At 40.9% G+C, this 16,496-nt stretch overlaps 1 protein-coding gene across 7 annotated transcripts in view; it reads left to right on the top strand.

The window, feature by feature from the left end:
* AKAP6 (A-kinase anchoring protein 6) overlaps window positions 1–16,496 on the top strand; it is a 330,076-nt gene that overhangs the window by 41,484 nt on the left and 272,096 nt on the right. For 4 of the 7 annotated variants that reach the window (XM_089522084.1, XM_089522085.1, XM_089522087.1 and 1 more), the window contains exons 1-2: window positions 415–544; window positions 5,754–6,108. In XM_089522084.1, coding sequence (XP_089378210.1) covers window positions 495–544; window positions 5,754–6,108 — 405 coding nt within the window. In that variant the 5' untranslated portion in view covers window positions 415–494. Of the gene's footprint in view, window positions 1–414; window positions 549–5,750; window positions 6,109–16,496 lie in introns of those variants that run through there. The other 3 variants (XM_089522089.1, XM_089522088.1, XM_089522091.1) reach the window with 3 other exon arrangements.

The raw sequence follows: 16,496 nt of genomic DNA on the forward strand, positions 1-16,496 counted from the left end.
AGGAAGCCTTTCAGCAGAGCAAGATGGATACTTAAATCCATTTAGCTGCAGGAGATAATAGTGCATTAGGAGGATGCCAGAAATGACTGAATTATCCTGTTGAGTGGTTCCTCGGTCTGTTAGAGTGTGCAGCAGCTAGAATTGCTGTCGCCTTTGCCAAACATTTTCTGACTACCTCTGTTGCAGGGTCCAGTAGCTTGATTTACTAAACCCTTTCTTACTGGTTTTTCAAAAACCTTTGGTAGTGTTTTGGTTTTCCCCCTCTGATTTCAGTGGCGAAATAAATGCTCTCAGCAAGACCTTGGCAGTTCTCTGTTCAGAGAGGTCCTCACAAATCAAGATCATATTTACATCATCTTGCCAGCAAGATTTGTTTTTTTTATAGGCTGGATTTGAAATGACATGACAGTCGCCTTGTCCTGCCAAGTAGAACATCTGTGGACGGGAAGAAGAACAAGTAGGTGGAGCCTGGCTTTCTGAGATTAGTATGAAGAATGACAACAGGGGGAGGACGCTGCCTGCTGATGCCAGTTCTCTCGGGAATGTGTGTGAGAGATCTTCATTTTCCTTTTGTAACTAGGTAGCTGGATTATGGCAGCTTTCCATTCTGCTAGGCAACCACATAGTGAATTAGGTGCAATTATTCAGTAAATTCCTAAGCAAAGCAGTTTCTTCTTTCAAGAAAATGTTGGATTTAGGAGGAAGGCTACAAGGCTTTGGCTTGGTTAATATGCGCTGGCAAGTTTTGATGGTGAGAGTAAGAAATTTGGAAAATTGAAATAGGAGATTGTTTCAGCATTCTTGATCAGGATGGTGCTACTTGACAATGGTTCACTGTGGGTTTGAAAGGATTTGTCTTAATTTTAACAGCTGACAGTATAACAGAGGTGGTGTCTAATGTTAGGTTACAAAGAAGCACTGTGCCGACTCAAGTATGCAGTAAAAGAAAGCAGGTCAGTAAATACCCAGGCTAAGAAGATTCAAAGGAGTCTCTACGTGCTTCATAATTAAATCTGTAACATTCTGCACTGAACCTGCATGGGTTTATTTTTAATTGTTTATCCAGGAGCATGGTCCAAAGGTGTGTGCCAGTGTTTAGCATTACTTTTCATCTTCAAATTCATTGAGAGAGCATATTAGAGAGTGAACAAAGGGTCAGTTTTAAGTAGAACAGCCACTGGGCAAGTTCTGTGTGCCAGGGTCCCTGGATTTTTACTAGATATTGATCACTTAGTAGGAGTAATTAATTTGTCTGTAAGCCATGTTGATATTGATCATAATAAATTTCATGGGCTTGATAAAAACCCAGCTTTTAGAAGCCAACAATGCTGACAACATGCTAGGTATATGCTAATATGGCTGTTTTCATCAAAACTGTACATTGTTCAAAACTAAGAAATTTCTTTATTCTCAAATGGAGAAGATTTTTCTCAAAGGATAAAATGGCTTGGTGCAATCCAGAACTATGAGAGTCAATGGGAATTGTTTCCAGCACTGTCATCCCTGAAGTATAAAATCCTTGTTTGCCACAGATACATGTGCAAAGCAATCCTACATATTTTTACTCATATATAAGTCCTACTGCATTCAGAGAAACTTAATCCTTTATAACTATGTTCAGAGTTGCAGGTTCATAGTACAATTCCATGCGTGTCTGCTCAGAATTAAAATCCCACAGTCTTTAAAGAAGTTACTCCTAAGTAAGCATATTTTAAGTTTCAGTTTTAAAGTACATTTATTTATATATAAAGAATTTTGCATTGCTGCATTAGAGACATGTGCAGCTTTCCCAGATTATCAGTTATTAGTAAAATATTGGTGCAGATTTTACCTGATTACCCTTGAGATTCATCTTCCGTTGTAGTGATACTGCATTTTTCTAGCATGGTATACTATGTTTTATATTATTTTAAAAATCTGAAGTGTTGCTTGACAAAGAGGACTCACTGATGAAATTTGTCAAGGACTGGAAAGTAGTAACTGTGACCCCAAACATGTTTTCTTTGCCGGGACATGGTTTTCTTTGCTGTGTGTGTATGTGTATGTGTATGTGCTTTTAGGTCACCTGCCAACTTATGGTGAACCCATGAATTTCATAGGGAAGGTATACTCAGGCAAGGTTTTCTTAGGCAAGGTATACTCAGAGGTCAAAGTTCAGTGGATACCAAAGACCCACTGTACTCCGTTCTATTTCATGCACACATAACTCCATTTATGAAGATGTAAGTCCCATGCTGAATTCCAGCCTTTACTTCTTTTTTTTGGAATTTAAACTCCTAGAACCTTAGAGCTACCAATAATCCAAAAAGTCCCTTTCTCAAAATCTGGTCTGAATGCTCTTGAAATCTGGATTGTGACCAGGACCCCTGAAAGTGCTAGGTTGCTATCACAGGAACTATTCTAAGAGGTTAAAAAAATTACTTTTTTGGATTACAGTGCCCAACTACCTTAAACCACGTTGCCCAACTACCTTAAACCACGTTTTTCAAGATCAAAGGGTGTTTGAAATGCGCCTTCAGGTTTTTTGTTTTTTTTGACAATTACAGGAAGGTTTGGGTTGCAAAAATAGCATAATGAGACATTGGAAGTGGCACTTGCATTCACACACATTTATACCTCAACAAGACTATAGGTTAGTCTGGTCTCGGTTGGTCATGGTCTACTAGCCCTCCCACCTACTTAATCTGTATGCAATTTACCAAAGGACCACATATCTTCAGACAATTTTTGTTGGGTATGTATACTGTTTTTCTTCCTTTAGAAAGCCAGGCACCCTCCTACTGGGAATGTCTTTTAAAAACCCTTAAAACATTACAGCTGAGTAGCCAGCAATATAGCTACAAGAAGTTATTTACCCTTCCTGTAAAATCTAATTATCTGTTGATGTAAAGTATTGTCTATACACAGAAAACGTGCAGAGTGAATGCAGCTGAAATTTGGGTCAAACAGGAATACCAGTTTGCTTGTTTGTTTTGTTTATATGCAGTCTTTCATTTAAGGCTTCTATGTGGTCTTTTAATGAAATTTAAGGTTTTAATGTTTGATTTTTATACATTGTTTAAAAACTTTAAAAATAATTCTTATATTTATACTTTTATTAATTTTTAAAAATAGTTTTTAATTTGTATTGTTTTAAAATATGTTTGGTTTAGTTCTGCCCCCCCCCCCCCCCGCTCATGGATGTTAAAAATGTGGGCACCCAAACCCATATTAGTCAATGCGTGGTGATGTGTGTGCAACTGCCTCAGTGTGCCTGTGATGCATGACATAGGCGGAATAAAGACTGCCCGCCGCCCTAGTTTGCTCTTCGGGGAAGCCGCAGCCTTCAGACCGCAGGGCTTCCCCGTGGAGCAAAAAGAACCCTTAAAAATTGGGTTCTTTATGTGGCATGCTTGTGATGCCGCAATGCGCCAATAGTGCACTTGTGGCGTCACAATGGCGCCAGGACATGCGGATGCTAAGCATCTGCCATGTCAAAATGGGGCACCCATGTGTACTGGGTGCCGCCATTTTGACGTAAAGATTATGTACTAGGGTTGCGGGGCGTATATAAGCAGCGCCGTGAGGCAACCCTAGTACGTATGCAGGCTGGCGCTTTTGCCGGTCTGTACAGCGCCAGTGTTAACTAATATAAAGTGGGGTGATCTGCTGGAGCTCCAATACATGAATAGCTAGTTTGACAATACAATAGGTGCACTGTAAATGTATTACATAGATAAATAAGGACATAAAGACATAAATAGCTTTCTCCTTACATGGGACCCAAGGTGAGTTACAAAAAGGCTAAAGTACAGATGTTCCTGTTGTGGTGGGGTTTGGAATTCTCTGCTGACCACACAGTGATCAAATCCCCCCCAAAGTCCACCTTTTAAGCTGCTACAACCCACCCCCTCAACCATGTATTGGCTGGTGGAGAAGAAGTGCAGAGCAGCATCAAGCTATTTTTCTATAACTGGAGACATAACAATGACATCATCCCCTGGACTCCTGAAGGACCCCTAGAAGGTTGCTGCATGTCTAACTGTAGGAATATAGCAGGATGCTGCTCCATCACTTCCTTGATCTCCACTAGCCAATCAATGGTTATGTTGGTGGGGTTTGCAATAGCCTAAAAGGTGGAATTTTGAGGGCCTGAGGGAAGGACATATCATAGTTGCACCTGTGCAGAACTTTGCAATAGGTCTCCTAATCCAGGATCTTAGATAATATCTACATATTAATATGAAGTAATTACAGATTGAGTCTCCTTTATTCAAAAGTATTGGGACAAGAAGTGTTTTCGATTTTAGGTTTTACCTGGATTTTGGACTATTTGCATATACATTATCAGCTACCTTGGAAATGGGACCTAAATCTAAACATGAAATTAATTTATGTTTAGTATACACCTTATACTAAAGGTACCTGAAGGTAATTTTACACATAATATTTTAAATATTATAAATATAATTATTTTAAATATTTTTACATGAAACAATGTTTGTGTATACCAAAACCATCAGAAAATAAAGGTTTCGCTATTTCAGCCATGCATGTGAATAATTTTGGATTTTGGAATATTTGAGATTTTAGAGTTCTAAATAAGGGACACTCAAAATGTACTGTGATTGGTAAGATGGCAAAACATTGGAAGTTGCTTTATACAAGGTTATGCCATTTGACCAGTATGGTCTACAATGTTTGGCCATTACTTTCCAGAAACTCAGAAAAGGCAACATCTGTTTCATTACCTACAATTTGAGTTTCTTAATTGGAAGTGGGAGAGACTGGATGTGACAGTGAAGCATTGTGTGAAACAGAATAATATTCTAGACATGACTTTGATTTGATTTAGCAAGGCTCTTCAGTTCTCTCCCACTGATTGTTTGGATCAGACAGTGCTGTCCCTGCTATTAGACAAAATGCAGCAGTTGCCTCACATCCCATATTGGGAGTGGCAGTGAGCTTCTGGAAGACAGCTGTGTGTACTACATGGCCTACTCTTGCCCCTTAGGCAATTTTGCTATTCTTAGCATCATTGTCAGTGTGTAAGAAAGGTTCAGCTACAAACTGCTTGCCATCTGTAGGTGCAAAAGTAAGGCATATGATCATGTCCTTGCCTTGGGTCATCCTGGGATCAGAACAACAAGCTCTAAATATGCTGAAAGATACTGAATTCCTTGCCTTTTATATTCCATGCTACCCTTCATCATCCCTAGTATCCAAACTAAACTAACTAGGTGGCTAAACTATACACCTTTCATTAACTCCCTCTCTCTCCTCTGAGTTTTTTGCTCCTGTGACTACAAAGATGTATCAGAGAAGAAAAGAAAAAAGAAAGGAAAAAAGAAAGAAAGACAGTACAGCAAGGGCTGGTACAATTTGAAAAGCCAGAGGCTGTGATGCTAATGAGATTTTTTTTAATTTGGGGCATGTTTTTATTACCTCCTGGCTCATTAACCCTCACCACTGCCAGCAGAAGTAAAATAAACTATGCAAACCTTCTCAGTTTATAGGTTTTCTATGGATTGCAGCTACTCCTGGAGTTGAGTTAGGGTTGAACATATTTTCATAGGTTTTTAATCCCACAGAGCCTGTTTTTAATGCTCTTAACATTTGGGTGAAACAAACCTCTGCATGTGTCTTCGTAGCTAATGCAATGGTATAAATTATGAGTCAGTTTGGGGTGCATTTGTGGTTGGGTAGGCTAGGACCTTTAATCCAAATTCTTATTTATAACACATGACCTTTCTCCTCTTTTATATGTGCAGCAGATCTGGAAGGAGTTATGGACTAGATCTCTCGATGATAGCCATGGAAGTAGCACTTTCCCCCATCATGCCTCAGGAACTGGATTCTGTAGCAGCTGATGCATCCCCCATGCTCATCAACATGACTCCCACTACTGAGCAGGAAAGCAGGGAAGATGCGATGAAAGACCTTGATTCTGGGCAGCAATATGAAAAGCCTCCCCCTCTCCACACTGGAGCTGACTGGAAGATTGTTCTCCACTTGCCTGAGATTGAGACATGGCTCCGGATGACATCAGAAAGGGTCAGGGATCTGACTTACTCAGTCCAGCAAGACTCAGAAAGCAAGCATGTGGATGTTCATTTGGTGCAGCTAAAAGTAAGCTTAAATATTACTATCTATCTGTTACAATTCAACTGCAGATGTCTTGCAGACAGTTCTTCTGGAGGTTATAATGACATAGGAAGGAGGAATGTCATATCATGGCTGTTTGTCATAATATTTACTGAATAAACTACTGCAATGGAAATTTCTTTCCTAGAGATAAAGTCAGATCTGAGATCTGGATAAGTCGTGCAATGGTAATTTGAATTCTTCTGTGTGTTCCAGACTGTCACAGGAAATTGGTACCTCGATGGTGAATCCAGCTATTTTCCTAGTGGTAACTTCTAGTAATAGTTGCATAGAAGATTTCAGCAACATTTGAGTGGACAATAAAGGGGATGGACTCTCTGTGTGATCATATGCTTATCATTATTCGCTGCATAGTTGTCTTTGACCCAGGAAAGGTTGACCCAAAACGGCGGCCTGTTTCCCTCCAGTGGGACACCGCAGCTGCCAAACAGTGCGGCGTCCCTCCAGAGTAAAAAGAACCCGGAAAAATGGGTTCTTTTTCCATCACTGGGCGGACGTCATGAGTGTGCCAATGGCACACTCGTGATGTAAGCGACATGCAGCTACGTGTATATGCTGTGCGTCGCTTACGTCAAAATGGTGGCACCCGTATGGACGAGACACTGCCATTAGTCCGCCGCCATGCAGTGCTAGGGTTAAGGACCATGTGATTGGTGCGTGGTCCCTAACCCTAGTATCGGCATCAGCATGGCGCTTTGGGACCATCTGTACCGCGCCTTAGCTGCTTCTTGATAGAAGGCTTTCAGCTTTATCAGTCTAAAGGAATAGTGCAGCTCTTCCATCTTTTCCTCCTTGCATTTTCCTTTGGTAATAAAAATGATGGGAAAAGCAATGGCAAATCATGGCATTCCTACACATACAATGCTCCCAGTGCTCCTGATTGGTCTATTTCCTTGAAATAAGTTATACCGCTGTACACTCCAATCAAGAAGGTCATCTTACCAGATTTCAGTGATTCCCTATTATATCATATTTGTTTTGTTGTTTTAAGAGTTCAAGTTCAACTTGTTTATTTCTGTATTAGTGTAAAAACATCTAAGACCATGGGGCATTCTACCTAGCTGCTTATTTAAGGTTTTTTTCCTCTCCTCTCACTGTTGAATTCTTGTACTATTCCCCATGTTCCCTGCTGTTTTGTGAGCTATTTAACCTTCTCTAAATATCTGAGCCCTGGTGATGCAATGGTTCAATGCCTGTACTGCAGCCACTCAGTCACAAACCACAAGATTGTGAATTCAATACCAACCAGAGGCCTCAGGCTCAACTCAGGCTTGCATCCTTCCAAGATTGCTAAAATGAGTACCCAGTTTGCTGGGGCAATTAGGTTACAGTTGTAAACTGCTTAGGGAGTGCTTAAGTGCACTAATAAGTGGTATAGAAATGTACTTCCTATTGCTATTGCTATTTTCTGTCAGAGAGATCTGATGCTGCAAAAAACTACAAATCCAAGGATTCCAAAACATTAAGCCATGGCAGTTAAAACAGTGTCAAACTGCATTATTTCTGCAATACAGATCAGCCCCCTATCTCGTTTCCCTTCTACCAGCAGGCAAAGATTTTTGTTGTTGTTCTGGCATGCTTTCTGCCATTGTCAGGCTGCTGCATTTGAGACCAGTTGTCAGTTCTGTCTCTAATTTCTTTAGTAATGTATTTTAAAATTGTGTTCTAATTACTTTGGATTGTGCTTTTAATTTAATTGTGTTTTAATGGTTGATGTTGTTTTGCATTTTAATTGTGTTCTTCTGTTACCTAATAATACTGTGAGTCTGAATTCCATTTTGGGTGGAAAACCGGAATACAAATTGAAGAAACAAACAAAAGAGGGATGCCCCACAGATGCTGAGGAATCATGCTTCCATGCAACAGATGGGACAGTGGGAAATGTGAGGCAGGAAAATATCATTATTGCAGAAATGACAGAAATAGCATTGTTTCTGGGGCCAGTGGAAAGATATGGATTACATTCCCACTTAGGGTGATAAAAGATGCTCCTCTGGTCTTTCAGAGTGCCTGTCCTTCCATTTGTGCCCCTTCCATTCCTTAGGACAATACCACACTACATTGTTATAGCCCTATTATTCCAGTTTTACTGCTATGGCTGCCTCTCTGGCTGAGAATTCTAAATGCCCTTTCCTAAACAGTGAAGCCCAGGATTCCATTGGGTCAGTCACAGCAGTAAAAGTGGAATAAAAGTGCTAGAATAGTATAGTGTGGTACCACTAGGGGAAAAAAAAGGCTGTAGGCACTTGCATATTTGAGATAACCAGAAACCTATTTACCTTGCTCATTGCACTGGTAGCTCATTATTCTACCTCCCCTCCCTCTGCTGAATGGATTTCTAAAACATCTTACAAGTATAACAGAGAAAGGTTACAATGAATACTCTTTTTCAGTTGCTAAGACTCTTCCTTCCACAAACATGCAGGCAATGTCACACAGCCCACCACTAGTTGAAACCAATGTCTACAGTATTCTTTGATATATACAAAATATGCAGGGCCCTGTGTGATTAAGAACCCTCAATCCCTAAGGATCCCATTTGGGAGAAGGGTGGGATATAAGGGCAATAAATAAATAACAAACCCTGAAACAACAGAACAGCTGATCACACGGAGGTCTGCCATGCTCTCTCTCTCTCTCTCTCTCTGTGTGTGTGTGTGTGTGTGTGTGTGTGTGTGTTTGTGTATGCACTGACACATTATACAGTCTTGTTTTGACTCACTTAAGACTGTTGCTATCTGCACATTCATGGTACATATGGAGAAGAGGCTTCATGGAAGAAAAGAACTGAGATTGTAGGCACTTGTGGTATAAAACAGTAAGGGGGGGGGGTCACACTTCAAGTGGACACATGTTGTACATATGTTTTGGGGGTTTTAAAAGCTTCTTGTATGAAGCAACTTGGCAGAGAAGGAAGTAGGCTGAGTTAGAATCTCTCTTTTTCTAGTGTTATTTTTTTTCCTTGTAGGGGGCATTCAAACTGTGATACCTTACCAGAAGTGGTGTCATGAACTAGGATGTCACCCAGTGTGGAGAATATCATCTGGGAAGGCTGTGCATTAACCCCTCTTACATTGAAGGGGGAGGAGGGTCCAACTGGGTGTCACCCCTCCTCTGAAGTGTCACTTGGGGCAATCTGCATTTGCCTGCAGCTCCAATGATGCCATTGCTTACCAGTAATCCAAATTGATGTGGTTGTTGTTATGTGCTTTCAAGTCATTTCCAAATTATGGTGCCCTAAGGCAACCCTATCACAGGATGTTTGTTGTTGTTCAGAGCCCTGTTCAGAGATGGTATGCCATTGGCTTTTTCTAAGGCTGACAGTGGGTGGTTTGCCCAAGATCACCCAGTGGTTTTCTATGGCCACACAGCGATTCAAACCCCAGTCTCCTAGATTCCACTCACTCTTCGGGCAGTGCAATCTACCACTTTAGGATCCCTTCACTTTATTATCTTGCTCTTATAGCTTAGGAGGTCAAACTAAATGACATTTTATTTGTTCTGAATCCTTTTGTTATTCCCAACTAGAGTAAATCCATCGAATCAACTGCATTATCCTAACTTTTGATTATGTATATATATAGTCACCCCTGTGGACTTGAAGTCTGCAGTCTTGGATATTCACAGAGGGGTAACCTCCATTTTTGTCAATGAGGCAACCCCCGCTGCACACGCCCTGCATGCACCCTGCACATGTTCACGGGCACGTGCCCCATTCAAACCAGTGGGTTTGAATATCGGTGAGTCTCCATTTTTGTGTGTGTGGGGAGGGTGTCCGAAACGGATCCCCCATGAAAACAGAGGGCTGACTCTGTGTGTGTGTGTGTGTGTGCGCGCACACACACACACTGGTGTACTAGTATGTTTTGCTTGTGATTACTCATTGAATGGTACAAAAAGGCTTATGCAAGCCTGATTAGTAAGACACACATTTCTGAGCAAATCCAGAAAATTGGTTAAATACATGGAATAACTATTCCACTTAGTATATAGTATGATAGCAGGCATAAGTACCAAAGCTAGCTCGCAACTTATTTTAACCCCAGTGGCATCTGTTCAAATTGCTCAGGTCCAGCCCAATACATTTTGCTACCTGAGGTGGAATGAGATACAGATTCCATGCCTAGCAGATCCATGTTCAGAAGCCACAGTAGCCAAGTCTGTCCCATCTTTTCTTTGTATGTGAGGCAGAAAATTTGTCTGGCTATAAAAATAAAATAAGAGTAAGACAAACAACACTTTGCTGCCTTTAATGATACCCAAGTCTTTTTGAGGCAACCACTGAATCTGCCTAAGGGCAAGAACAGCCCACTAAATGCTCCATCAAACCTCAGTTCTATTCCTGCTGGGGCTGTTATTTTGGTAGATATATAGCCCTGGTTGAGAAACTGAAGGAATGAATGGAACATAAAACACTGAATCTGTTAAGGAAAAAAAAAAGCCTAAATAAAGAATGATTGTGAACAAAAACACCAAACTGCTCATCACATAGAAACATACATTTAATTTTATCAAGATCTCTATAGTCTCTTACTGATTGACATTTGGTTGTTAAAGAATAGGTAACTTAGCAGGGGACCACAAAGAATAAGCACAGCCATAAAGAAGCAGAGAAATTTGACACGACAAAGAAACACACCGTTACTGGAATAGATAATGGATGCATCAATGGATTATTCTTATAGAAATGGTTTCCTGGCCCCAGAACAAGCACTGATCTAAGAATAAATATTTCATGCAAAAAACAACCACTGAACAAGATGGATGATATTTTATGTACATACAATAAAAATATGAAAATGTCTGCTTTTTCTATTTTACATGCTTTCTGTGATATTGATAGGTAAGTATGAAGAATCCAAGAGAGAGAAATCTGTGTAAATTTCAAATAACCTCTGGTTCTATATTCTATATTTTGACCAACAGGATATTGAAGCATATATGTTTTTGAAGGCTTTCATGGCTGGCATCCATAGTTTTTTGTGGGTTTTTCGGGCTATGTGGCCATGTTCTATAAGAGTTTCTTCCTGACGTTTCGCCAGCATCTGTGGCTGGCATCTTCAAAGAATGCTTCCCTGGAAAAGAATTTTGTGTGTGTGTGTGTGTGTGTGTGTGTGTACACACACACACACTGTGTGAACCTGGAAAGACAGGAGTGATTTGCATGTGTATTGTTCTGTTGCTGATGGCAGTCCTCAGGGTGTGAGGGTCTGCACAAGAGGATTAATGTCTGCTTGATTCATGCTCATTGTCTGCTCGGAAGCCCCTGACCCTGGGAGATTTCTCATTTGCATTTGCTGAGTCTTCATCTTGCTATTTTTCAGGACTGGTAGCCAAACCATGTTTATTTTAAGGTTTTCCTCTTTCCTGTTGAAATTGTCCAGGTGTCTGAAGATTTCAATGGCTCCTCTGTGCATCCTTACATGGTAGTGGTTGGCATGGTCCAGAATTTCAGTGTTTTCAAACAGTATTTTATGCCCAGGATGGTTTGTGGCATGTTCTGCTACTGTTGATTTTTCTGGCTGGCCCAGTCTGCAGTGTCTCTCGTGTTCCTTGATTCTTGTTTGCACACTGCGTTGGGTGGTCCCTATGTAGACATGTCCGCAGCTGCATGGTATGTGGTAAACTCCTGCAGCTGTGAGAGGGTCTCTCTGGTCTTTGGCTGAGCGAAGCATTTGCTGGATTTTCTTCGTTGGTCTGTAAACCATTTGAAGGTTGTGCTTCCTCACCACTTTGTCTATTCTGTCTGTGACTCCTTTGATGTATGGTAAAAATACCTTCCCTTTGGGTGGCTGCTTATCTTCACTCCTCTGGGCCTTTGGTATTCACTGAAGTTTGGTTCCAGCCCCCCCCCCCCCCCCGACACCAAAATCCATGGATGCTCAAGTCCCATTAAGTGCAATGGTATAATAAAATGGTGTTCTCTATTTAAAAAGGTTTGCCTTTTGGATTTTCTAAAAGTATTTATTTTCAACCAGTGATTGGTTGAATCCATGGATACAGCATACATTGGATGGAGAGCAAACTGTACTGGAAAAGGGAACAGGAGTATAAAGAGCCAATAACTGCCTTAGCAGAGCAAGTGTAAACAGAGAGGTTCAGAGAGTGTCCAGTTACATTAGCTGTTTATTTTATTTTATTTTTTAAAAAAATATGTAACAGCACTTGAAGTACATTAAAAATAGTTCATTTTCATTCTAATTAAGGAGTATAAATTAGAGCAAAGTACTTGAGCAGGTTGTTGATATTAATGGATTGAATCCAGTTTTTGTAGGACAGCTTTTATGAGCGGTCCTATATATATATTCCATGTATATAGAATAATGGAGTTTTAAGGGAGCCAGTGTAGTGTAGTGGTCTGAGTATTGGATTATGACTCTGGAGATCAGGGTTCAATTCCCCGCTTGAGAATGAAACCCCACTAGGTGACCTTGGACAAGTCACACTATCTTATCCTTAAAGGATGGCAATCCCCCCCCCCACGAAAACCTTGTGATAGGTTTGGCTTAGGTTCGCCATAAGTCAGAAAATGACTTGATGGCACACAACACACACACACAGGACTAAAAAGGCCATCTAGTTCAAACACCTTCCATGCAGAAATACATAACTAAAGTACCCCAGAAGATGGCCATTCAGCCTCTGTTTAAAGGCCTGTTAAGAAAATGAGTCCACTACCTGCCAAGACAATCTATTCCCCTGTTCAACAGCATTATTGTCAGGAAGCTCTTCCTAATGTTTAGGATGAGTACTGTTTTTTCCCTTTTAAAACCTGAACCTAATTATTGTCTTCTGCTTTTATAACCAGAAATCACAGTATAGGATTGGGAAGCAGCAGAATCCATGGTCTACACTCAAAAAATGGTTTTACAAATTGATCTGAGACTTGGCAGTATCCAAGAAGCTGGGTAGAGAATGGTCCAGTCTGAGTGAGATGTGACTTACTGAGAAGACTTCAAAGAGCAGCTTCCAGGAATTTAATAGCCTGTTTTTCCTAGAGATGTAGTTGCAGTAGTGGCTGGTGGATTCTGTAGCTGTAGAGTAGTGAATTCATTCCAGGTTGTAGTCTATCTTTAAAACAACAACAACAACAACAACAACAACAACAACAACAACAACAATACAGAACAGATTCATTACCCTTAGAATGACAGAATAATAGAATCAAAGAACCCTAGCATTGGAAGAGACCCCAAGGGCCATCCAGTCCAACTCCCTGACATGCAGGAATACACAGTCAAAGCACTTTTGACAGATGGTCATCCAGCCTTTGTTTAAAAACCTCTAACGATGGAGACTCCATCACTTTCCAAGGCAGCATATTCCACTGTAAAACAGCTCTTACCACCAGGAAATTCTTCCTACTGTTTAGGTGGAATCACTTTTCTTTCAATTATAATCCATAGTACATGTCCTTGTCTCTGGAACTGCAGAAAGCAAGCTCTTCAATATGACATCCTTTCAAATATTTAAACATGGCTGTCATGCCACCTCTTAACATCCCCGTCTTCAGGTTAAACCCAGCTTCCTAAGGTGCCCCTCAGTGTACATAGTTTCCATGGAAGCCTCCATATGGTACTTCTTAGTATTGCCAGCAGATTTCCCCATCAATAAAGTATCTTTTAGGAAACAGTCTGTTGTTTAAGCTCAGAGAGCAGTACTAGCTTCTTCTCCCCCGCATCCTTATAACATTATTAGATGTTTGCAGATCTTTAAAAAATATTATTAAAATATGTTTCAGGGGATGGGGAAGAAATCTGAAACTGAACCACCCCCTAAGAAATATAAAGGGAAGATATTTCCATTGATTTTAACTCATTCATGCTATTGTTGTGAGCAGTGAAGATTACTGGCTCTTTATACTCAGGTGCCCTTTCCCACTGTGTATACATTTTAAATTTTTTGCAGTTATTGCTGCAGCCAGATTGCTAATTGGGACTGGCTTCTGTCCTGTTTGGCTTCTGTCCTGTTTCTGGGCACAGTTCAAAGTGCTGGTTATGACCTATAAAGCCCTATATGGTTTGAATCCCCATAGCACTGTAAGTTCCTATCTTAGGTGGTTTGTGCTCTAAAGATCTTCTTTAAAGGCCCTTTTTCATCCCTTAGTGCAACAATGGAGAGAGCTTTCTTTGTAGCTGCTCCTAAACTTTGGAACTCTCTTCCTAGGGCAGTGGTTCCCAACCTTCCTAATGCCGCGACCCTTTAATACAGTTCCTCATATTGTGATGACCCCCAACCATACAATTGTTTTTCATTGCTACATGCAAATATGTGTTTTCCGACAGTCTTAGGCAACCCCTGTGAAAGGGTTGCTCAACCCCCAAAGGGGTCCCAACCCACAGGTTGGAAACCACTGTCCTAGGGGGTTAGGATAGGTTTCACCTTGTGCTCCTTTTGCCAGAAATTGAAAAATTTCCTGCTACATCAGGATTTTAGGAATTTACTTTGAAAGCCTTTTAATGGGATGCTTTTGTCATTTTCCAATATTCTGTCTTTCAGTTAATTTTAAATAGTTTTATTTCTGTAGGTTGTTTTTGATCTTTTTGCCTCTTTTAAATATGTATTGGCTTTAATAATTTGTAAGCCACCAGAGTGCATAGTTTCCATGGAAGCCACCACCATGGAAGCCCTTGGACCTTTTGAATAGCAGGGACTAATATATCAGCTGCTATCCCTTTCAACTCCCCATTCCCTGAGCTATCTACAACTTGCATAGTAGCTGCAGAGGAAGTAGATTTCCCCAGTAACAATGTATTGTTATTAACTATCCTTGTAATGTTGCTCTGTTGGCAAGACTCCATTGCCTGTACAAAATAATTTTTCCAGTGGCAAAGTCATAGGAGATTATCAGACGTGGGACAAAATATCTTTGTCCCATCCTCTTCCTGTTCTTATAGCGTGATTGCGAGAAGATTTTCATATGATGTCATGCTTATCCCATTATTATCCCAGCCAGAAAGCACAATTAACCACGATCACACAAAAGACTTTCAAATAATGCCACACATTTCCCGTCATTGTCTTATCACTGAAGCGGCATTGTCTGGCATTTTGCATTAGCGGGAATTAGTGTTAATGCAGTGCTGCTTCAATGACGGGACAATAGCGCTGCAATCTGAAAGCATTTCGTGAAACTGCAGTTAAAGATGGGGGAGCAATCCTGTCCTTATCCAGTCTGTGTGTGATAATCTCTGTAGACTTAAATCCCAAATTAGTCTAGTTTTTAGAATAGGCCAATGGATCTTAACCTGTGGTTCTTAGAACCCTGGCCCCGGGGGGGGGGGATGTCCTAACAAGAGGTCCATGGGCATACAAGGCACCAGGCACTGCAGAGGGAAGGGCTTGGAGAGGGTGGCCTGGGTGAGCAGTGGGAAGTGGATCCCCTTTTCTTCCTAGTCTGCTTGGCACTGCTCCTGCTACCATGCTCCCTGGGAGGCTCATTCACCTTCCCTGCCTCCTTCTCTGCCCGTCCACCCACCCTCTTGCTCCCTGCCTATTTTCTCCAGCTGCTGGAATGCACACGGAGCAAAAGGCAACCACAGCCATCCCAAATCAAGGTGTATCATAAGTACACTATTGATACACTTTAGAGTTTGGGGATCCACAGCAACAAAAAGTACTTCAAAGGGGTCCCTGGAAATGAAACAGTTAAGAACCACTGGAATAAGCAATTGACTCCATGTGGCTAAAACTATGGCACAAGTCAAGGCTTCATTCTACCTTACATGAAGAGTCTTACTCTTTTTTTTTTCTGACAACAGTATCTTGAAATAATAATAATAATAGGTTTTATTTATATACCGCCCAATCACTGGGAATCCGAGCGGTTTACAATAGAGGGGATAACAGACAGTTCCCTGCCCACAGGCTTACAATCTAAAAGACACGACACAAAAGGAGAAGGGAATGGTGAGGGGGGAGGGAATCAGGTCCAGCATTCTTCTCTCCCTCTGAGGCCTGGACCAAGGCAGGTGGACTGGAGGGAGGGCTCTTCTTCTTCAGAATTGCTTTTAAGTGCTGTGGTAAGAGGTTTGGGCTATCTTCTCAAGTTATCTTTAGCGGGAATAATAAACTGTGGTGGCTGCCATGTCAATGGGACAGTGAATCTACTCCAGGTTTTAGACTGAACTTCAAATGAGCTATCAAATGTATTGAATCCTATTGCTCCAATAGGCCTAGTTCCTTGGATAGAGACCAAAGCACAGAAACATGAACATTAAAACACACCTGTTTAGAATTTCATTGAAGGCAAAACCTACCAAGAATAATTTCATTTCCGAAAAGCATGTAAACAATTTTATATGCCCTTCTGTGGGTTTTAAAAAACACCATAAGCATCCTGAAGGGAGACT

Source organism: Sceloporus occidentalis, unplaced genomic scaffold (assembly GCF_023333645.1).
Source record: "Sceloporus occidentalis isolate IW3139 unplaced genomic scaffold, rSceOcc1.0.p SCAF_4, whole genome shotgun sequence".
Classification (NCBI taxonomy): Eukaryota; Metazoa; Chordata; class Lepidosauria; order Squamata; family Phrynosomatidae; genus Sceloporus; species Sceloporus occidentalis.